General features: G+C 38.9%; 1 protein-coding gene and 1 non-coding gene across 6 annotated transcripts in view; both read left to right on the top strand.

Moving 5' to 3' along the window:
• ALS2 (alsin Rho guanine nucleotide exchange factor ALS2) overlaps positions 1-22,738 on the top strand; it is an 84,585-nt gene that overhangs the window by 48,495 nt on the left and 13,352 nt on the right. For 4 of the 5 annotated variants that reach the window (XM_066278919.1, XM_066278921.1, XM_066278920.1 and 1 more), the window contains 13 exons: positions 1,426-1,588; positions 5,671-5,802; positions 6,186-6,314; positions 7,295-7,365; positions 7,764-7,830; positions 8,171-8,373; positions 8,488-8,553; positions 9,586-9,684; positions 10,671-10,835; positions 12,390-12,501; positions 12,717-12,794; positions 16,957-17,090; positions 18,383-18,550. In XM_066278919.1, coding sequence (XP_066135016.1) covers positions 1,426-1,588; positions 5,671-5,802; positions 6,186-6,314; positions 7,295-7,365; positions 7,764-7,830; positions 8,171-8,373; positions 8,488-8,553; positions 9,586-9,684; positions 10,671-10,835; positions 12,390-12,501; positions 12,717-12,794; positions 16,957-17,090; positions 18,383-18,550 — 1,587 coding nt within the window. The remainder of the gene's footprint in view (positions 1-1,425; positions 1,589-5,670; positions 5,803-6,185; positions 6,315-7,294; positions 7,366-7,763; positions 7,831-8,170; positions 8,374-8,487; positions 8,554-9,585; positions 9,685-10,670; positions 10,836-12,389; positions 12,502-12,716; positions 12,795-16,956; positions 17,091-18,382; positions 18,551-22,738) is intronic. The other variant, XM_066278922.1, reaches the window with a different exon arrangement.
• Positions 10,924-10,999, top strand: TRNAT-UGU (transfer RNA threonine (anticodon UGU)). Its single transcript has one exon. It is a non-coding gene; the product is annotated as a tRNA-Thr (tRNA).

The raw sequence follows: 22,738 nt of genomic DNA, 5'->3' as shown, positions 1-22,738 counted from the left end.
TGAAAATAGGCAATATATGCACATGTCACAAATGATGAAATATTGTGCCTTTTGATGTTGAAGTGTGTAACAGCTACATATATAGCAGAAGGTGTCTGGACTATTCTTACATGTATGCCTACTCAAAGAAACCATGATCTAATCTTAAAATAAGAGGGTGTTTTTATCAGATAATAATTTTTTACATTTAAAAACAACTACAATTATGTAAAAGTGATGTTTATAAAAGATTAATTGCCTTGTGGTTATGTTCAATCCAAGAGTCGTTGCCCTTTAACTCCAATTTAAAAACCAATGCATGCCATTAACTGTAACAAAGAGAAATTAAAATTGCATAAAAACTAGAGCATGCACCAAAAAACAGATTTCAGATTTGGAATCAGCAATGCAGAAATATATAGTTCTAAAACCTCATGCAACAGAAAATGAAAAAAAAATTGTTCCCCAGTGTATTATTCTGTCACATTAATTCTGCTTTTGACAAAGGTATTTTGGTCTAGTAAGCATAGTCTCAGTGGGCACTGATCAGCATTAAAATTCACAGTAAAATTTTAATAATGAACTTATATATAAAATTTAAGATAAAAACTAAATGTTGGTTTTAGTTTGAAATGCTTTGGAGACCTCAGCATTGAAATCTTTGCATATATTTGACTTTTATTATTTCCTGTTAATTATAGTAGTAGTACCTATAGCTTTTTATTATTCTCCTGTAATAAACTTATTAGGTAATCAACAATTGAAGGGGGAAAAAAGAAGAAATTAGAAGTATTTTAATATTTCATGCAAATTTTGTTGGAGTAAAGAGCTTTGTGTTTCCTCTAGTACAGCTGATTAGAGCAATTAGTCTTGCCATTTATTGCTGTGACTTTTGGCTTGGAAATTAATAGGTCATGTTAACTGGTCTCCAATTATTCCCTGAAACTATGGAGTATATGATTTATTCAGAACATCAGACACATGTCTATTAACCATCTCTATCATAGAGTTACTATTCCTACCATTTGCTACTTTTTCTTTTAAGATTTTATTTAGTGATTTTAGAGAGAGAGAGAAAGAGAGAGAGGAGGGGAGGAGAGGAGTGGAAAGCATCAACTTGTAGTAGTTGCTTCTCATCTGTGCTTTGACCGGGCAAGCCCAGGGTTTTGAACTGGCAACCTCAGCGTTCCAGGTCAACACTGTCCACTGCACCACCATGGGTGAGGCCCATTTGCTACTTTTCATATCTTAAAAGTCCCATCTTATAATCACAAAAATTCTTTTAATTTTGTCTGGCTTATTATGTTATTGTATATATCATCTATTTTATAGCACCTAAAAATGTGCATTATAATAAATTAGGACCTAATGAAATATTTTTATTCAATATCATGTGTATTGTCAATACAAAATTATCTGAATCTCTTTTTTTTCTTCTATTTCCAGTGATTTCCTAAATAAAAGCCAGGAGCTGTTACAAGATTTATCAGAAGTGACTGATGAAAACACCCAGTTGATAGAAATACTGAATACTTTGTTTTTCTTGCCAACCAGACGACTTCATAATTATGCAGAAGTTTTGCTAAAGCTTGCTACTTGTTTTGAAGTGGTAAGCTCCCATATATATACCCTGTTTGGACACTTGGGTAGCCAAGGATTATTATTTGTTTGTTTGGATTATGTCACCTACAGTCTGGAACTCCACTAACTTAATATTTATATATGTTTAATTAATTTTATTGTTCTTCAGGGAAATGAAAGAAAAACATACAACTGCAGGTAAATGTAGTTTTCTTTGCTGTGGATTCACTTTCCTCTCAGGATGTTATCAAGATGAATTCTACTCATTTTAGGAAAACTGTGTCTAAAGTTGAGAGCCAAGTATGAGTGCTACTCATTCAATAGTTGTCAAAGTTTATTGTGTGTATACTGAGTACAACTTGTACAGAGCTCTTTAAAACCTGGGCTTTCTTTATAAACAACACACACCTATGAGGCAGTGGAGTTAGCACCTGACTTGAACTCGTGATAGATTCACACCAGGTGTTTGGGTCACCTTGCTATAGGCTATGAGAAATCAGTGTCATAGGATTTCCTCATATGTTAACAGGTCTACTTTCAGTATAAAATCAGGTGGAATCTTAGAACGTTAGCACTGCTCTAGAATATGGGCGTATGATAAAGCTGGTCCTAAGACATTCACCTTTGAACTTGTACTGAAATGTGTAATTTCATTTTAATATTTCCTGTCTGAAGGGCTCTAGAGAAGCCATAATGACTACAGGGTTTCTTATAGTTCAGAATCTTTTCAATATTGGGCTCTTATCTCCTTATCTGGACACATTTCCGTCTCTAAAGTGACCCAGGAGCTGATGTGGGCTTTCTGCATTGGATCCTGTTGTGGCTGTGTAGGTCTGCTCTTTAGTTGAACCCAAACTGGCTTAGTTTTAGCAATGAATATTTGAGCTACACAACCCAACAAGACAGATTTTACCTCCATATATTCTCAATATCTTCCCTCCTAGATCAACTTGGAATTTTTCAAAGAATCAAATATTATATTATTTTCAGTCTCATGGGTGCAAACTCTGTAAAAACTCCAGACTTCTCAACTAGATATCTTTTTTAATTTTTCTACCTTGTGTCCTGCATGTTAGTTCAGATTCCAAGGTGTGGCTCTCATACATTTTATATTTCCTTCCTGAAACACCCCTGCGTTCATCTTCGAGATGGAAAACCTTCAAGGCCTGGGTCAAAAGTCATTTTTTCATGAAAATGAGAAAATTTTTGTTTAAAAAATTTCTCATGAAAAGGAAGCCCCTCTCATTGCACCACATTCCCTCCTCTTCCCGTCGCTTTAAGACTTAGTTCCTCCCTCCTCTGTGTTTTGCTGCTACTTTATCTCTCCATTATTCTCTTGTCCAGTTAGGTTTGTTCTTAACCAGGGTTGAGGATCAAAATCATCTGTTGAAGTTTTTCAAAACACGTAGCTAGCTATGTTGTCACTTCAAACTGTTAATTAGGAAGTCTGAGGTACAATTTATACATCATATATGTAAAAAACTTCTCTAGGTAAAAATAATAATACCTAATATTTATTGATTGCATTTCATGTGTCAGATACTAAGTATGTTATTTTTATATTAATTTAATCCATATGTCATCCCTGTGAAGTAGATATTATTATCCCCCTTTTGCAGATGAGAGGATTGAGGCACAGCTGAGAACTGGTAGAGCTGTAATTCATATCCGTGCACTCGGGGTGCAGAGTCTTTTCTTTTAAGTTTACTGTATTGTCTTTCTGATAGATAATCTGTTAATGAAACCACTGCATTGTCCTGGTATGCTTATGTTTTTCTATCTTCTTTGCCTACTTTTAAGATCTCAGCACCCAAACATTATACCTGACTTACAGTCTGTATGTAGTAGAAACCATTGAATGTTTCTTAAGTGAATAGAAAAAATGAATATGAAGGACTTCAAGAATTGTGGAGTGTAAAGTAATCACTCATAAATGTAAGGGATCATCTGTTCATTTTACTTTCTGCTCATTCGCCACAAGGCCCAGTGATTATGCCCTGTCCCACGACTGGTCACAGCTTGGTTGCGAACTCCTGTCGCTCCCAAACACCTCCAGGGGGTTGCAAGATCAGACTGTTTCTAGGACAGGGCTAAGGCATTTGCTTCTTCACTGTGTCATCTGCACTGACAGTGCAGAGTAAAGATGAGTAAAACTGTTGGCTCCTTAGCATGAATCAAGTAGAGGCACAAACTGCTGTCAGAGTCATTGTGTTCTACAGTGCCATACACTTGCAGTTAAAGAAACAAACAAAAATATGCCAGTTTCACATAAGAATTCTATTTTTACTTTTAAATTAAATTTATTTTTTTTTTACTCACAGTTGACTTACAATATAATTTTAGTGTCAGGTGTTCAACATGGTGATTAGACATTTATATAACTTAAAAAGTGATCACCTTGTATATTCACTTAAGGATATTATTGACAAAGCAGTAAAAAATTAATTTTATTTAACCTCAGCCATTGAACATGTTTTTATTGATATGTAATTGACATGTGACGTATTAATTTCAGATTATAACCTGATGATTTGAGATAGTTATATATTGCCAATTACCTCCACAACAAGTCTGGTTAACATCCATTACCACACATAGACTATACGTCTTTTTCCTATTCTGCATGATGAAATGGGAAACACCTGAGGCAGCTCTGCTGCATACTGAAGTATGGAGGTTTCCCCAGGAAAAGTGTAAGGTTGTGATTCTGTGAGTTGAGAGCTATTTTTTTTAACTTGAAAGAACAATTAACAGATAAACTGGTTATTCAGATTTGGATTTTGGCAACTAGTTTCTCAAAATTGAGTAAATGAGTCTGTCACTTTGAGGAGAAAATTGACAGTATTTGTTGATAAAATCTGAACTTTTAAACAAAAATTAATACATGGAAAACATGTACCTCAGTGAGCTTGGCAATTCTTTAATACTTAAAAGACTTTTTCTGACAAGACTGGCAATAATATTACCTAACATGTAATATTCGATGTTGTACAGTAAAATGTGTCAATATTTATAAGATCTGCATTACTCAGTGAACCCATATCCAGATGTCCAATCTTCATGGTATAAAATCATGTGTGGGTAAAAGTTCTATTCAAAGTATAAGATGGACCAGTGGGTTTTAATGTGACAGAGTACAAAAGGTTCAGTTAATGTAGTTTCAGGTTCCACATTTCAGCTATTCTTTAAGAAACCATCACTTAAGTTTTGGTACAGTTTCAAAGGAAACTAGTCACAATTATTTGAAATGGCTATTAAAATACTTCTCCCTTTCCCAAATATATATATATATATATTAATATATATATATAATTTTTTAATGGATTGATTTTTTTAGAGAGAGAGAAAGGGAAAGAGAGAAAAAGAAAGAAACCTCAATTTGTTTTTCCAGTTATTTATGCATTCATTGGTTGATTCTTCTGTGCCCAGACCCGGGATTAAACCCACAACCTTGGTGTTATCAGGACAGTGCTCTAACCAACTGAGCTACTTGTCCAGGGCCCCAACTGTATATTTTTATAAAGCAGGATTTTCTTTATATATTTCAACTGTAAAAGATGAAATGCAGTAGCAGAAATGGAACTCCAGCCATTATCTTTTAAGCCAGATAATAAAGAGATTTGAAAAAACATAGAACAATGCAACTTTTCTCGCCAGTTTTTTGTTTTGGAAAATGTACTTATTTTTTATTTAAAATGTTATTGTATTTGAAGTAAATTATAAAGATATTTTTATTTCCAGCTATATCTTCTAATATGGTAAATGTCAATAGATATAACCCACATAAGCAAACTAGAGGCATTTTGAAACCAAAACCAAGATTTGAGAATTCCTCGTCTATCTTGAGTTCTCTGCTGCTGTCCTCGCTGGTAATTGCCAGTGTTTGTTTCTTTTCTCCTTGAGATATTTCTCTATTGCCTAGAACCTGTCTGTTACAGAATTTTTTAGAACTGACCTGCTTTTAGCTCAGTTCCATTTAGTTTACCATGTCTATTTTTAGGCTGGATTTCCTCCCTAAATTCAATATCATGTATCTAAACCACACTGAGGCTACAGATTCTGGACAACTGTTTTATATTATTTTCCCCTCTCTAACATATTGGCCTCCAGACATCTCCAGAGTACCAGAAACTGCAGGATTCCAGTTCTTGTTATGAGTCTCTTGCTCTCCATCTCGGCAGGAAAAGGAAGGAAGCAGAATACACATTGGGCTTCTGGAAGACCTTCCCTGGGAAAATGACGGTAACCATGCCAAGTGTCATGTCCTTAGCAACTGTCATCACTTTCTTCATTCCTCTCTTGTTTATGGTACTAATACTTTAATAAGCCCCTTTCTAAGGGTGGTCTAAGGACCATAGCAACGGATGTTCTCAACATCAGCACATTTCCTCATTCCTGGAACCCTTTCTGAACATGTATGTATTTCACCTTTGTTCGTTTCTATCTTCTTTAATCTCCTTTGGGTTCTAATTTTATTAAATGTTTGGATTACATGTAAATTAGGTTTAACACCAAGGTAATCTAGGACCAACAGATTTTCCTAAATGTGATTTATATTTTTTTCATTTTCTCTTTGCATATTAAAATAATTGATTATTTGATTTTATATTTGTTTTAAATTCCAGGACTCCTTAAGGAGACCAGAGCGTCGACTGCTGTGTGAGAGCAGTAACCGAGCCTTATCTCTGCAGCATGCTGGGAGGTTTTCCGTGAACTGGTTCATTCTCTTTAATGATGCCCTAGTCCACGCCCAGGTAGGCCAGATTCCTAACCTTAAAAAAGGCACTGGGCCTGACCTGTGGTGGCGCAGTGGATAACGCATCGACCTGGAAATGCTGAGGTCACCGGTTCGAAACCCTGGGCTTGCCTGGTCAAGGCACATATGGGAGTTGATGCTCCCAGCTCCCCCCCCTTCTCTCTCTCTGTCTCTCTCTCTCTCTCTCTCCCTCTCTCTCTCCTCTCTAAAAATGAAAAAAAAAAAAAAGTAAAAGAAAATTAATAATAATATGTCAAAAAAAAAAAGGGCACTGGAAAGTGGAGTACTATACTTACTTAATTAATTATACCATCAGTTTGTGCTAAAATCTGTTGTGATTTTAGGCCCTGGTTGGTTGGCTCAGTGGTAGAGCGTTGGCCCTGCATGTGGAAGTCCTGGGTTCAATTCCCGGTTAGGGCACACAGGAGAAGCAACTATCTGCTTCACCACCCTTCCCCCTTTCCTTCTCTCTCTCATTCTGTCTCTCTTTCTCCTGCAGCTGTGGCTTGATTGGTTAAGAGCATATTGGCCCCAGATGCTGAGGATGGCTCCATGACCTCAGCTCAGGTGCTAAAATAGCTCAGTTGCCGAGCAATGGAGAGGTGGCTCCAGATGGGCAGAACATTGCCCAGTAGGGGGTTTGCTGGGTGGATCCCTGTCACCTCTCACTTAATTAAAAAAAAATAGCTATTGTGATTTTGAAGAAACTATTGAATGAAAAAGAACGTTCAGCTTGCATTTCTGGTATGGGCCGGATTTCAGGGAATTTTTTCAGTTTATATCTTGAAAATATGTATAAGCCGTGTGACAGGATCCTTGCAGCAGAGTCACCGGACCCACTGCGGTTAGCTATATCATGGGGACTGTTTGGCTGTGATGGCGGCACCCATGTGGAATTAGCCATTTGAAGCAAGTTATGCGACAGAGACCCCAGGACCTACACGGGCTTTCTCAGCTCTGTCTCTGTGTCTCTTACAGTTCTCCACACACCATGTGTTCCCTTTGGCCACGCTGTGGGCAGAGCCCCTTTCTGAAGAAGCTGGTGCTGTGTAAGTGTGCCTCCCTCCCCCACCTCCACTTTAAATCTCTCCCTGTGTTACCGGGTGGTTTCCTTAGACATGAAAAAAAGCTCAGGGGGCCTCCCTGCTCTGCCTAATGAGCCTTACCCTTCCAGCATGTAGACAGTCACGTGGCCTGTCGTGCGCATCATGAGAGATCATAAGTGGTGGAAGGGTTTCTCTGTTGCTCACATCCCCTTATTCAACACAGAGTAAAGTAACTCTGTGTCCTTTCTCCCACTCTGGGACCCAAACCCAGGGCATGACTGCATTTATATGTAATTGACTTCTGCTTCTCTCGAAATAAGCAAGTTGCTTTTCATGGTTGAGGATTGATGTAATGACAGGTTGTCCTTACCTACTGGTATTTATCCTTATGAATGTTTTAGGAATGGCTTAAAGATAACTACACCTGAGGAGCAGTTCACTCTCATTTCATCAACACCCCAGGAAAAGGTTAGTCCATTATGATATTTTCTTTCAACCTTTGACTTAGATATTCCTGTCTCTTAGGGTAGTAAAGAGATAAAAATTGTTCTTGCTTTCTAATGATCCATGATTACGCCTGATGAAATCTTCATTAAACCAAGACTATAGAAAGACTATAGATTTTTGTTTTTTTTAACGTGACTTACTTTTAAACATGTAGCAGTGAATTCTAAGAACCAATCAACATAACTTAATAAGGAAAGCATTAGAAGACATAAAAATTATTTACACCAAGGAAAGCTAGCAGGATTTAAAGCAATACTTGATGACTTATTGCCTTAGACTTATTGACACTTTTTGGTCCTAGACTAAGTGGCTACGGGCTATAAGCCAAGCCGTGGATCAGGCTTTGAGGGGAACATCTGATCTTCCACCTTATGGAAGTGGCAGCAGTATTCAGAGGCAGGAACCACCCATATCACGCAGTGCTAAATACACTTTCTACAAGGACTCCCGCCTAAAGGATGCAACCTATGATGGACGCTGGTTTTCAGGGAAGCCTCATGGCAGGTGAAAATGTTTAAGATTTATTCCTGGGGTGAGGATGATAGTCTAATTACTGAGAAAGTAATGATTCTCTGAGACATAAATTGACATGTATTATTCTTTCCTTATGCATTTCAGAGGGGTTTTGAAGTGGCCAGATGGGAAGAGGTATTCTGGCATGTTCAGGAATGGCTTGGAAGATGGGTAAGAAAATTGTGTGAAACATTAGGGTAAATTCAACTTCAGTCACAAGTCATATAATTGTGTGTTCAGAGTTATTTTCAAAAGAAGTAGATTTTTCTGTTTTTCAGAAATATGTGCATACCATGTATTAGGGCCTATAATGCAGATGTGTGAACATGAAGAGAGCTGGGAATCTAGGTTGTAGCTTGATTTACCTAGAACACATCAATTACTTTGACAGCCATGTGGCCTCAAATTACACAGCCTCGCATATGTTAAAATGGAAATGTTTTCTACCCACATCTCAGTTGTAAAGACTGAGAATCTTGGGCAATGTTGATGACATTGTTGAGATGGTAGTGCCCCTGTTATACAAAGGACATACAGAAATTTTCCTTTCAGTGAATTTAAATCATAATTTCTGTGATATGCTAAAGGAGAAATCGGATGTGCTATGTTTTCATAATGGTACTCAATGGCATTATTTTTGTATAAGCATGTCATGTTTTCTATCCCTTAAATATATTTACATGATAAATTTATAGCAATGAAGTATTTTGCATTATGATAGAAAAGTAATTTATTTTACTATATAAAGATTATTAGATAGCTTGGGTAGGTGATATGTGTGTGATAATGTCAGTTTTTGTGATATCTTTTCCTTTTACTAGAACTTTAGAATAAGAAGAGACTTTAGATAAACTGAGTTACCCTCTTATTATACAGATGAGGGAGCTGGGTACCAGGACTTACCTGCCCAAGATGGTGTGCTAATCCGTGGCAGAGACAGGCCTAGCACACAGGTGCTCTGGTTTTCATTGGACTTGGGATAAAACATTTAATCTCTGCATAGTGGGGTGTTGTCCTACTCCTGTAAGGCTGCAAGTGGCTTAGATAATATGTAGAAACAGCTGAAACCAAGGCTCCATGTTTCCCTTTCCTCCTATGGTAAATCTGTTTGTTTTTCCCTTGTCATAATGTTTACAAGTGTATACGTACAAAAGCTGAATATGCGCAAAGGCATCTTCTGCTGTTTTTTATTCTGCTTGGCAGGTATGGAGAATACAGAATCCCAAACCGAGCCCTGAACAAAGAAGACCATTATGCGGGCCACTGGAAAGAAGGAAGAATGTGTGGTCAGGGGGTCTATAGGTAATAACACTGGGAAAGTTGTTGGACTGGTGGTGCTTTGTAAAGAGTCGTGTCAATTTAAATGTTTATGTAGCCATAATTTTCAAGGAGTAAATTGTGACAAACTGTAAATCTCCTTTTAAAGTTCAACCTCTCGGCCCTGGCCGGTTGGCTCAGCGGTAGAGCGTCGGCCTAGCGTGCGGAGGACCCGGGTTCAATTCCCGGCCAGGGCACACAGGAGAAGCGCCCATTTGCTTCTCCACCCCTCCGCCGTGCTTTCCTCTCTATCTCTCTCTTCCCCTCCCGCAGCCAGGGCTCTATTGGAGCAAGGATGGCCCGGGCGCTGGGGATGGCTCTGTGGCCTCTGCCCCAGGCGCTAGAGTGGCTCTGGTCGCGGCATGGCGACGCCCAGGATGGGCAGAGCATCGCCCCCTGGTGGGCAGAGCATCGCCCCTGGTGGGCGTGCCGGGTGGATCCCCGTCGGGCACATGCGGGAGTCTGTCTGACTGTCTCTCCCTGTTTCCAGCTTCAGAAAAATGAGAAGAAGAAAAAAAAAATTTTTTTAATAAATAAATAAATAAAGTTCAACCTCTCATCTATCATAGGATGAAAGTATTAGGTTATTTAATTCTAAGCAAATCTGTACAAACGTTATAAATCCTAACTTTCTTATAGAATCTCCTAAATGTCTTGCCTATAAATTTATATTTATTTTATGACTCTAATAGGGACAAACGTATCATTCTTTCAGAGATCACTCATTTCCTTTACCTATAAGAACAAATGCACACTTTCCCCATGTGAACACAGAATACCACCTATGGCTTCTTTCATTTCTTCACCTCAGTCATTCAAAAATGAGACTTTTGATTTGTGAAAAATAATCATATAAATGAATAATTACAATGATGAGTGAGACATGAATTTAATTATGAATTTTCTAACTGTGCTAAACTTAGCATGAGAATTCAATGTGCTTGTGATGTTTATCCATTTTTTAACCACAGTTATGCCTCTGGTGAAGTGTTTGAAGGCTGTTTTCAAGATAACATGCGTCATGGTCATGGTCTCCTACGAAGTGGAAAATTGACTTCCTCTTCTCCCAGCATGTTCATTGGCCAGTGGGTAATGGATAAGAAAGCAGGATATGGTGTCTTTGATGATATCACAAGGTACAGTATTCTGCTTCTAATCCCAGAGTTTAAGGGGGGTTGGGGGGGGGAGATAAGGTTCCTCTACTTCTTCAAAAACAGTGATGAGGCCCTGGCCGGTTGGCTCAGTGGTAGAGCGTCGGCCCTGTGTGCTGAGGTCCCGGGTTCCATTCCCGGCCAGGGCACACAGGAGAAGCGCCCATCTGCTTCTCCACCCCTCCCCCTCTCCTTCCTCTCTGTCTCTCTCTTCCCCTCCTGCAGCCGAGGCTCCATTGGAGCAAAGATGGCCCGGGCACTTGGGATGGCTCCTTGGCCTCTGCCCCAGGTGCTAGAGTGGCTCTGGTCGCAACAGAGCGACGCCCCAGAGGGGCAGAGCGTTGGCCCTGGTGGGCATGGGCGTGCCGGGTGGATCCTGGTCGGGCACATGCGGGAGTCTGTCTGACTGTCTCTCCCCGTTTCCAGCTTCAGAAAAATACAAAAAAACAAAAACAAAAAACAGTGATGATTTCATGAAGGCCAAGTGTCTTAATATGACAGTGTTGAGAAAAATTTTAATAAGAAAATAGTTATCAGGCATCATTGTATTCATTTTTTGTGAATCAAACAACAGGTTACTTTTTTATAAGGTTAGGGCCATTCAAAATTAACATTGGTACCATTTTTCTTAAAGCTTCACACATTAAAAGCTTTTAGTGGCTCAAAGAGGCTACCAAATCTTTTTAACTACTCTTCAAAGAAAAATCTTCCAGTACAATCAGAAGGTAATAGGAGTGAAAGGTCAGAGAGAAACTATGGAAATTCCATTTGGGGGTCACAGAATAGTATCTAAACACCTTCTGCTAAGGTTGTCCTGTCAGGGCAGATACTTGTCACCATGTCAGCAACCCAAGAATCAAACTTAGTTAAGTTCACTTAAACCTCGGGGAGGGGCATAGTTCTTTTGCCTCTATATTGACTCAGCCTGACTTGCTTTTGGGCTTAATTATATACTCTTTCCCCTTCATGTTGTCATAATGTGGAATTTTTAAAAACTTGCTATTATTACTAAACTACATGCTTATTTAACAAGGTGTTTGTACTTATTTTTTCTTTTTAGTGGCAATTAGTAAGATTTCTCTAAGTTCAAGTAGGTCAAGCATGAACCTTCTTTTATGATAATCCCCATTTCTTTCTTTCTTTTATTTTTGTAAGTAAACTTTTAGGTAATAAAAGAATAGTGCATAGGTTTGAGTCTACCCATCACATCTCGAATGAAATTATTTAGAGTTAAATTGTTGGCATTCTTTTATAATGATATATTTTAAAGTTATCACAGAAACACATGATGTAGATGCAGATCTATGTTAGGTAGACTATAACATTTAATTCCTGAGAGAACATCGCTCTGAGTAAGATGCCTTTTGCTATCACAGTGTCTCACGTTTGAGGAGATGCAGCTAACTACTTGTGCTAGAAATACTGAACACATACCAACCTAGGTGATGCTTAGTATCTTCCATATGATAATTGTTTTGTCTCCACATCATCATTAACATCACTGATTTTTCATTTCACTTCATTTCTCTTTCTATTCAGAGGGGAGAAGTATATGGGAATGTGGCAAGATGATGTGTGTCAAGGGAATGGCGTGGTAGTTACGCAGTTTGGATTATACTATGAAGGCAACTTTCACCTTAATAAAATGATGGTGAGTGGAATATTTGCATACAGTTACTATTCATTTTAAAAACTCCTATGTCCTTAAGTTTTAAGATCTATTTATTAAAGTTCTACTGCTTAGTACTATTTTTCTTATCTTTTAAAATTAAGGAAGGCTTTGCAGAATATGGCTGAATGTACTCTTTAAGTTACTCTGCATTTTATGTATTGTGAGCTGTGTTTTGTTTTGTTTTTTTCACATAGGGAAATGGAGTTTTACTTTCCGAAGATGATACTATTTATGAGGGAGAATTTTCAGATGACTGGACTCTTAGTGGAAAGGTTGGAAACTAACTTTTCTCTCCTGTAAAATACAGTATTTTACTAAATTTTTCTTGACCTTTTAAAAAGATACAATTCATGAAGTTTACCCATTTCAATGATTTTTAGTAAATATACTGAATTACACAACTATTACTGCAATCCAATTTTGGAACATTTTATCACGTAAAAAGATTTCCATCACCATCTCCTGCCCATTTGAAGTCACATCTCATTTCCACCCCAGTCCCAGAGAACCTCTAATGAACTTCATCACTCAATAAATTTGTCCTTTAGGTCCTTTTATGTAAAGTGGAAATCATACAAACACGTGATCTCTTCTGTGTGGCTTCTTACACTTAGCATGCTTTTGAGCTCTTCCCGTATTACGGAATGTGCAGTATAATACTTCATTCCTTTTTGTTGCTGAATAGTATTCCAAAACCACAGTTTGTTTATCTCTTCCTCCACCAGTTAATGGGTATTCTATTATTTTGAATTTTAAACTATTATGAATAATAGTCTATAAACATTGGACTTCAACTTTTGGTATGAACATATAGTTTGATTTCTCTTGGGTAGATGCCTAAGAGTACAATTGCTGAGTTGTATGGTAAATTGATGTTTAACATATTAAGAAACCGCCAATTGTTTTTCAAAGTGCAGAATCATTTTATATTCCCATCATTAATGTATGAAGGTTCTAATTTCTCCACATCTTTGCCAATATTTTTAATTTTCTAGAGGGCACGTCGTGTTATGTTATGGTTTTAATTTACATTTCCCTAATGACTGATGATGTCATATGTCATTAGAGCATATTTTCTTGTTCTTATTAGTGATTCATATAATATCTTCTTCAGTGAAATGTGTATTTAAACATAGTTTTTAAAAGGTTAGGCCAGTTTAAAGGAGCAATAAACACTACAGTTTGCCCAGTCAAATATTTTGACATTTAAAGAATTGTTTATAGTTTTATTGAATTTTAATGGTGCTTTATATATTCTGGATGCAAGTCCTTAATTAGATATAGGATTTGCAAATATTTTCTTGCAGACTGTGACTTATCTTATGTTAATAGAGCTGTTTTTCTCATATTATATTGTTTTATTATTTTTTAGTAGAGCCCTTAAAAACACAAATTTATTTTAGTCAAGTTTAATTTATTAAAAATTTTTTATAAATTATGCTTTAATGTCATATATAAGAAATTTTTGCCTAACTCAAGGTTGTTAAGATTTTCTTCTAAAAGTCTTATAGTTTTATCTGTCATCTTTAGGCCTGTGATTCATACTGAGGTAACTTTTGTGTATTGTATGAGTTAGAAGTCTAAACTGATTTTTTGCATGTGGGTATTTAATTGCCCAAGCAACTCTTCCCATTGAATTTTCTTGGCATCTTTGTTGAAATTAATTTATCATAAGTTTGTTTATTTTTGGACTCTGAATTATACTTATTCTATCGATCCTCATGTCTCTATACCAATACCACGCTATCTTGATTACTATCGATTTATACTGAGTTGTAAAATCAGGAAGTGTCTTTCAACTTTGTTATTTTTAATTTTAATTTATTTGAGAGAGATAGGCACATCAAGCTGCTCCTGTACATGCCCTGACCAGGGAATTGAACTGGCAAGCTCTGTGCTGTAGACCATACTCCAACCAACTGAGCTGTATAAGCCAGGGCTTAATTTTTACTGACTTTTGGAGAGACGGAGGGAGGGAGACAAAGGGGAAAAGGAAGGGGAAGGGAAGCATTCACTTGTTGTTCCACTCAGTTATGCATTCTGTGGTTGCTTCCCATGTGTGTCCTGACCGGGGATCAAATTCACACACTTGTTTTGGGACAACACTCTTAACCAACAGAGCTAAGTGGCCAGGGCCCAACTTTGTTATTTTTTAAAATTGTTTTGGCCATTCTGGATCCTTTGCCTTTTCATATCAACTTAGGACTGTCATGTCAAAATCGGCAATAAGCCTGCTGGGATTTTGATAGGGATGGCATCTATAGATTAATTTGGGAATTTCCATCTTAATAATATTGAATTTTCCAATTCATGAACATGGATGTCTCTCCATTTATTTAGATCTTTAATTTCTATCAGCAGTGTTTTATAGTTTTCAGTATGCATTTCTTGTATATTATTGGTTAGTTATTCCTATATTTGTTATGCTGTTATAAAGAGAACTCTTTTCTTAATTTTACTTTTGCATTATTTATTGCTATTTTATAAAAATGCAGTTGATATTTATATTTTGTTCTCGTATCCTGAAAGCTTGCTAAACTTGTTTATTAGTTCTAGTAGTGTGTGTGTGTTTCTTAGTATTTTTTGCATATAGGATCATGTTGTCTGCAAATAAAGATAATTTTACCTCTTCCTTTGCAATCTGGAAGGCTTTTTTTCTTTTTCTTGTCTGATCTCACTTGCTAGACTTTCCAGTAGAATGTTGAATAGAAGTGGTAGGAGTTGACATGTTCCCCTTGTTTTAATGCTTTTAGGGAAAAAGCATTAAATCTTTCATAATTAAGTATAACATTAGGTAAAGGTTTCTCATAGGTTAATTAGACTGAGATAGTATCCTTCTATACCTAGTTTGTTTGGAGTTTTGATCATAAATGATTTGGGGATTTTGTCAAAGGGCTTTTCCTGTGTCTATTGAGATGATTGTGTGGGGTTTTGTTTGTTTGTTTTATTCAGTGAAAGGAAGGGATGCAGAGAGGCAGACTCCCGCATGTGCCCCAACTGGGATCCACCCGGCAGCTCACTAGAGGGCAGTGCTCTGCCCATCTGGGGCGTTGCTCTGTTGCTCAGTAACCAAGGTCTTCCTAGCACCTGAGGTAGATGGAGGCCATGGAGCTGTCCTCAGCACTTGGGGCCAACTCACCCCAATCGAGCCATAGCTATTGGAGGGAAAGAGAGAGAGATAGAAAGAGAGAGAAGGGAGAGGGGTGGGGTGGAGAAGCAGGTGGGCACTTCTCCTGTGTGCCCTGACTGGGAATCGAACCCGGGACATCCACACACCGGACTGACACTCTACCACTGAGCCAACTGGCCAGGGCTTGCACCTCCTTTTTAAATTTTATAAAATGAAATTTTAGATTACTATTTGAGATCTTTTTTATTTTTTAACATAGGTATTTACAACTATAAATTTGCCTCTGAGTACTATATTTGGATAAGTTGTGTGTTCATTTCATTTAGCTCAAAGTATTTTACCAGTTTGTGGGGGGTTTTTTGTTTATTTTACAGAGACAGAGAGAGAATCAGAGAGAGGGATAGATAGGGACAGACAGGCAGGAACGGAGAGAGATGAGAAGGATCAATCATCAGTTTTTCATTGCGACACCTTAGTTGTTCATTGATTGCTTTCTCATATGTGCCTTGACCACGGGCCTTCAGCAGACCGAGTAACCCCTTGCTCAAGCCAGCGACCTTGGGTCCAAGCTGGTGAGCTTTGCTCAAACCAGATGAGCCCACGCTCAAGTGGGCAATCTCGGGGTCTCGAACCTGGGTCCTCTGCATCCCAGTCCGACGCTCTATCCACTGCGCCAGCACCTGGTCAGGCTACTGGGTTTTTTCTGTGATATTTTTTCTTTTATCCAAGTTTTATTTTCATATACTCCTTTTGCAAATGCATATATACACATTTAAAAAAGAAAAAAGGCCCTGGCCAGTTGGCTCAGTGGTAGAGCATTGGCCTGGTGTGCAGAAGTCCCGGGTTTGATTTCCGGCCAGTGCACACAGGAGAGGCACCCATCTGCTTCTCCACCCCTCCCCCGCTCCTTCCTCTCTGTCTCTCTCTTCCCCTCCCGCAGCGAGGCTCCGTTGGAGCAAAGATGGCCTGGGTGCTGGGGATGGCTCCTTGGCCTCTGCCTCAGGCGCTAGAGTGGCTCTGGTTGCAACAGAGCGATGACCCAGAGGGGCAGAGCATCGCCCCCTGGTGGGCAGAGTGTCGCCCCCTGGTGGGCGTGCCGGGTGGATCCTGGTTGGGCGCATGCGGAGTCTGTCTGACTGTCTCTCCCCATTTCCAGCTTCAGAAAAATACAAAAGAAAAAAATTGGGGGTTGGTAATGAATAAGTTAGAAAGGGAAATGTTAATCATTTGATGTTCTTTTTCCTCTTTTTTTTTAAATTGAAAATACTTTCTCTAATTCCACATTTTTTTCTACCTTTACCTAGGGAACACTCACTATGCCAAATGGAGATTACATTGAAGGTTGTTTTAGTGGAGAATGGGGATCTGGGATAAAAATCACTGGAACCTACTTCAAGCCTAGTCTGTATGAGAGTGATAAAGACAAACCTAAAGTCTTGTGAGTAACTAATGTTAATTCTGGATTAATTATTGAATATTTTGAGTTGCCTTGCTTTGATCAAAGCTAGTTAATATTTTAAATGCAGAGCACGTTTTTAAAGTCTTTTTTTAACAAAGTGTAACCTTCTTGAATTGTCATCTGATACTACACTAGATCGCCAAATCTATACTCTTGATTTAGATAAACGCCTTAGTGCATAGATGTTTCAAATAAAGATTTGGTATGTGGCCCTGGCCGGTTGGCTCAGTGGTAGAATGTCAGCCTGGCATGCAGAAGTCCCGGGTTCGATTCCCGGCCAGGGCACACAGGAGAAGCGCCCATTTACTTCTCCCCCCCTCCCCCCTCCTTCCCCTCTGTCCCTCTCTTCCCCTCCCGCAGCCAAGGCTCCATTGGAGCAAAGATGGCCCGGGCGCTGGGGATGGCTCCTTGGCCTCTGCCTCAGGCGCTAGAGTGGCTCTGGTCGCGACAGAGCGACACCCCAGATGGGCAGAGCATCACCCCCTGGTGGGCATGCCTGGTGGATCCCGGTCAGGCGCATGCGGGAGTCTGTCTGACTGCCTCCCCATTTCCAGCTTCAGAAAAATACAAAAAAAAAAAAAAAAAAGATTCGGTATCTGAGAATAATGCCACTATTAATGGTGCAGGTATCCAAGTTGACTGAAAAAAAGCATCCTTAAATGGAACCTACAACACAACTTGATTTTGAAAAGTAAAGATCAAGCACGTATATACACCAAGTGGAATGTTATACTCTGCCCATACCGAAAAGAAAGGCAAAATCTAAGCCTTTATATTATGTTCTTCCAACAAGTTTTTGGCATATATGTTCTTTTTTTAATTGATTCCAACTTTAGCTTTGTTTTTATATTTTGGTAGCATCTTAGATTCTTTGTTCCGATGAGAGTTTGATGTATTTTCTTTGTTTATTTTTACAATATTTTTAGAACCCCGTATGTAATGCATTTCACAATTCCCATTATGAGTTGTGCAAAGCACAAACGGTCCTTATTTTAACAGGAATCAATTTCACAAAATAAATTCTGTGGAAATGTAGAGTAAAGGAGTGAATTCTGATGTGCTTTGTTCCTAACAATTCATGGACTTGAGTATTTGATGAACATTAAGTAGTTAAAAACCATCTCTTTAAAATTTTTATTCAGTGCTGTAAAAATAGAACCGCCATCAAATCTAGTCAGTTTTGTCACAGCACTCCCAGTTGTATTTAGTTTCTAGTCATGATTTTTTCACAAAAAAAGGTGATTAATAAAAGCTTGTCATTACTTCTTTAGCAGGAAGCTAGGAAATCTGGCCGTGCGAGCTGATGAGAAGTGGAAAGCAGTGTTTGATGAATGTTGGCATCAGCTGGGCTGTGAAAGTGCAGGCCAAGGGGAAGTTTGGAAAGCATGGGACAGTATTGCTGTGGCCCTGACTGCCAGTCGGCGCCAGCACAGAGACAGGTGAGTCAACGCCTGCCCAGCGTAGGGCAGACACGGTACAAAGAGGAAACTTAAAATCAGTAACTAGTCAAGGCTTGCCACGTTTAACTTAAAACTATAATTTAATTTAAGAGTCATTGATGTACTGCTCTTTCTGGGTAAGAAGGATAAAACACACCTTCCTTGATCTTCTACTGAACTCAACTATAAGACTCACACAGGATACAGGGAAAGCTATTTGAAAACCCTGAAAAGTAAGTATCAGCTCGTGTATTGGGCAAGAACACCTGAATCGAAAGTACCATTGAACCAGTTACGAATTCACTGAGTTTTTAAACTTCAGTATCCCTCAGCCTGTACTCAAACCTGAAGCCTTGGAGTAAGGACTGTGGAGTAGATGGACAGAGCCAGAAAAAAACTCTGCTTCTGACTCAGGATGCGAAAAAGAGACTCCTAAAGCTGAGATAGAGTGGAGATACACTGGGTTTTCTTTCTCCCCTTTCTCTCCATTTTCTTAGGCTCCAGCCTCCAGTGCTTCTGTGGCAGGGGCAGCAGCTATAGCTGCTTCAGAAGCCATGGCAGGAAGCCTGCAAGAGCTAAAACTTGAGGGAATTCTTTTCTGTTTTTCAGTTTGGGCAATCTCTATTAAACTACTTTCAAGGTCACTAAACTCTTCTGCTGTCACCTTGATGCTGCTATTGGTAGATTCTCAGGTCCAGGAGTCATGGCAAATCCCACTGAATGTTTTGGCCTCTAGCCTCCTACCGCATGGCCCTAGATGTGGCACATTGGTAGGACTAAGCAGTTTCTGGCCAGAGGACCTAAAAGGGGCACCAGAACATGCTGTGGAGGGAGTGCAGAGAGAGGAGCTCTGGAAAGCACCTTGCAAGGTTGTTTATGAATTCCTGGTTTCACCCCATACTTGCACACGGGTGGATTTGCTCCTAGTTGGCATACCCAACACTTTGAGAACTGAGCTAACAGGAAGAGTTCCAGCCAGGTCCCAGACTGACCACTGAGTGGTACACACAGACAGAGCCAAACAGGACTGCTAAGGCTTCGGAAGTGAACTGACACAGGAACCACAGCCCACAGAAAGCTGGAAGAAAAATATCAGCTGTTTCGGAGATTCCCAAGATGACTGCATATTCAGTAATTCATTAGAGGGACTCAACAGAGTCGTATTCACAGAGAAGAGTTATTACAGCAACTCAGAAAGGACACACAACCAGATCAGAAGGGAGGAGTGTAGAGGAGTCTTTGTGCAAGATTCCCAGCTTTCTCTCTTTTGAGAGGATCACACAGAACACACTCCTTCCCCCAGGAGTAAAATGCAGCCACAAATATACAATGTTTCTGCCCAGGGAAACCCATTAGAGATTCATTGCCCAATGTTTTTAATGGGGATTCTGTTTAGCAACTACTGAAATTCCACAGTCCCAGAAGGAAAGAAGATATGCATCTTAAAACACATTGTTATATAGTCTGTGGACAACAAAATACCCTTATCAGTTAGGAAATATTTTATATCAGTATAAGGTATTTTTTTTCTTTTTGTGACAGACAGAGAGAGGGACAGATAGAGACAGACAGGAAGGGAGAGAGATGAGAAGCATCAGTTCTTTGTTGTGTCTCCTTAGGCTCCTTAGTTCATTGATTGCTTTCTTATATGTGCCTTGACCCAGGGATCTGCAGCAGAGCGAGTGACCCCTTGCTCAAGCCAGCAAGCGACCTTGGGCTTAAGCCAGTGACCTTGGGCTTCAAGCCAGCTACCTTGGACTCAAGCCAGTGACCATGGGGTCGTGTCTATGATCCCACGCTCAAACCAGCAACCCTGCACCCAAGTTAGTGAGATCATGCTCAAGCTGGATGAGCCCACACTCAAGCCAGCAACCTCAGGGTTTTGAATCTGGGTTCTCATTGTCCCAGTATGATACTCTATTCACTGTGCTGCCTCCTAGTCAGGGTCAGTATAGGGAATCTTTAGGAAGTTTAATGCACAGGTACCAGCCAAGAGTCAACTTTACAAGCAGATTCTTCTAAAGATAATTTCAAGCCTTCTATGCATATTCTATTAATCATGTCAATATTCTCCATTTGTGACCTGGGTTTTAAAGAACATTTTATGAACTTGACTCCAATGGCAAGAGAAGTGAAGGCAAAGATAAATGAATGGGACTACATCAGAATAAAAAGTTTTTTGCTCAGCAAGAGAAACTGATATAAAAATAAACAGACAGCCAACTAAATGGGAAATGATATTTTCAAACAACAGCTCAGATAAGGGCCTAATATCCAAAATTTACAAAGAACTCATAAAACTCAACAACAAACAAACAATCCCATAAAAAAAATGGGAAGAGGACATGAACAGACACTTCTCCCAGGAAGAGATACAAATGGCCAACAGATATATGAAAAGATGCTCAGCTTCATTAGTTATTAGAGAAATGCAAATCAAAACTACAATGAGATACCACCTCACCCCTGTTAGATTAGCTATTATCAACAAGACAGGTAATAGCAAATGTTGGAGAGGCTGTGGAGAAAAAGGAACCCTCATTCACTGTTGGTGGGACTGTAAAGTAGTACAACCATTATGGAGGAAAGTATGGTGGTTCCTCAAAAAACTGCAAATAGAACTACCTTATCACCCAGCAATCCCTCTACTGGGTATATACCCCAAAACCTCAGAAACATTGATACGTGAAGACACATGTAGCCCCATGTTCATTGCAGCACTGTTCACAGTGGCCAAGACATGGAAACAACCAAAAAGCCCTTCAATAGAAGACTGGATAAAGAAGATGTGGCACATATACACTATGGAATACTACTCAGCCATAAGAAATGATGACATCAGATCATTTACAGCAAAATGGTGGGATCTTGATAACATTATAAGGAGTGAAATAAGTAAATCAGAAAAAAACAACTACATGATTCCATACATTGGTGGAACATAAGAATGAGACTAAGAGACATGGACAAGAGTGTGGTGGTTACCATGGGTGGGGGGGGGAGGGAGGACATGGGAGGGAGGGAGGGAGAGAGTTAGGGGGAGGGGGAGGGGCACAGAGAACTAGATAGAAGGTGGCAGAGGACAATCTGACTTTGGGCGAGGGGTACGCAACATAATTTAATGACAAAATAACCTAGACATGTTTTCTTTGAATATATGTACCCTGATTTATTAATGTCATCCCATTACCATTAATAAAAATTTATTTAAAAAAAAATTCTCCATTTGTTATAAATAAGACCCAGAGTCTCATAACATAATCAAAATTAGTTGGCAAAGAACCATGAAAATCCTAACAATTTGGAGAAATATAATCAGTAGAAGTCAGTGACACCCTAACATAGAGTTTGGAATTATCTGAAAATTTTAAAGTAGCTGCTAGTAATATAAAAATGCTCAAATGAGCAATCAGAAACACCCTTGAAACAAATATTAAAACTGTTAAGTCTAAGCAAAAAACAGAAGCTATAAAGAACCAAATCAAAATTTTAGAATTGAAAAATATAGTAACCAAAATTTTAGAAAGTCCTCGAGGAAACTCAATAGCAGCATCAAGATGACAGCAGAAGAGTTTAGTGACCTTGAAAGTAGTTTAATAGAGATTGCCCAAACTGAAAAACAGAAAAGTGAAGCTCTAAGGCCCTGGTTGTCTGATATTCGTGTCCTTGGAATTTCAGAAGGAAAGGAGAAAAATTGCAAGGCCAAAAAAATATTTGAAGAAATAATGGTTGAAAACTTCCCAAGTTTGGTGAAAAACATACACCTACATATTCAAGAAGCTGAGCAAGCCATATCCTGGGGGGAAAAAACAAATATATCCTTGTACAAACACATCATATTTAAATAGAAAAAGCATGATTTTGAAAGCAACTAGATAAAAATGATGTCTTACGTACGGGGAAACAGCAGGTCAGATGCCTGCGTATTTACCATCAGTGTGCTTCGGAGGCCTGTCAAAAGCAGCACAATTTTGACATGCTAAAAGAAAAATTACAGATGTACTTTTTAAGTTTCCTTTATTTTTCTACTTTTTCTTATTTCCCTTTATCTCATTTTCTCATTCTTTTTCCCTGCTTTTCTTTTCTCTGCCTGCCTGTTTTCACACCCTTTTCTTTAACGTGGCCCGTGACTTCCACCAGCATTGCCGAGCTTTTGGCCCTAAAGAACCGCAGTGTGGAAGGAAGTTT

Source organism: Saccopteryx bilineata, chromosome 5, assembly GCF_036850765.1.
Source record: "Saccopteryx bilineata isolate mSacBil1 chromosome 5, mSacBil1_pri_phased_curated, whole genome shotgun sequence".
NCBI lineage: Eukaryota > Metazoa > Chordata > Mammalia > Chiroptera > Emballonuridae > Saccopteryx > Saccopteryx bilineata.
Note: the sequence above shows the minus strand (reverse complement) of the source record. Positions and strands in the feature narration are given on the sequence as shown.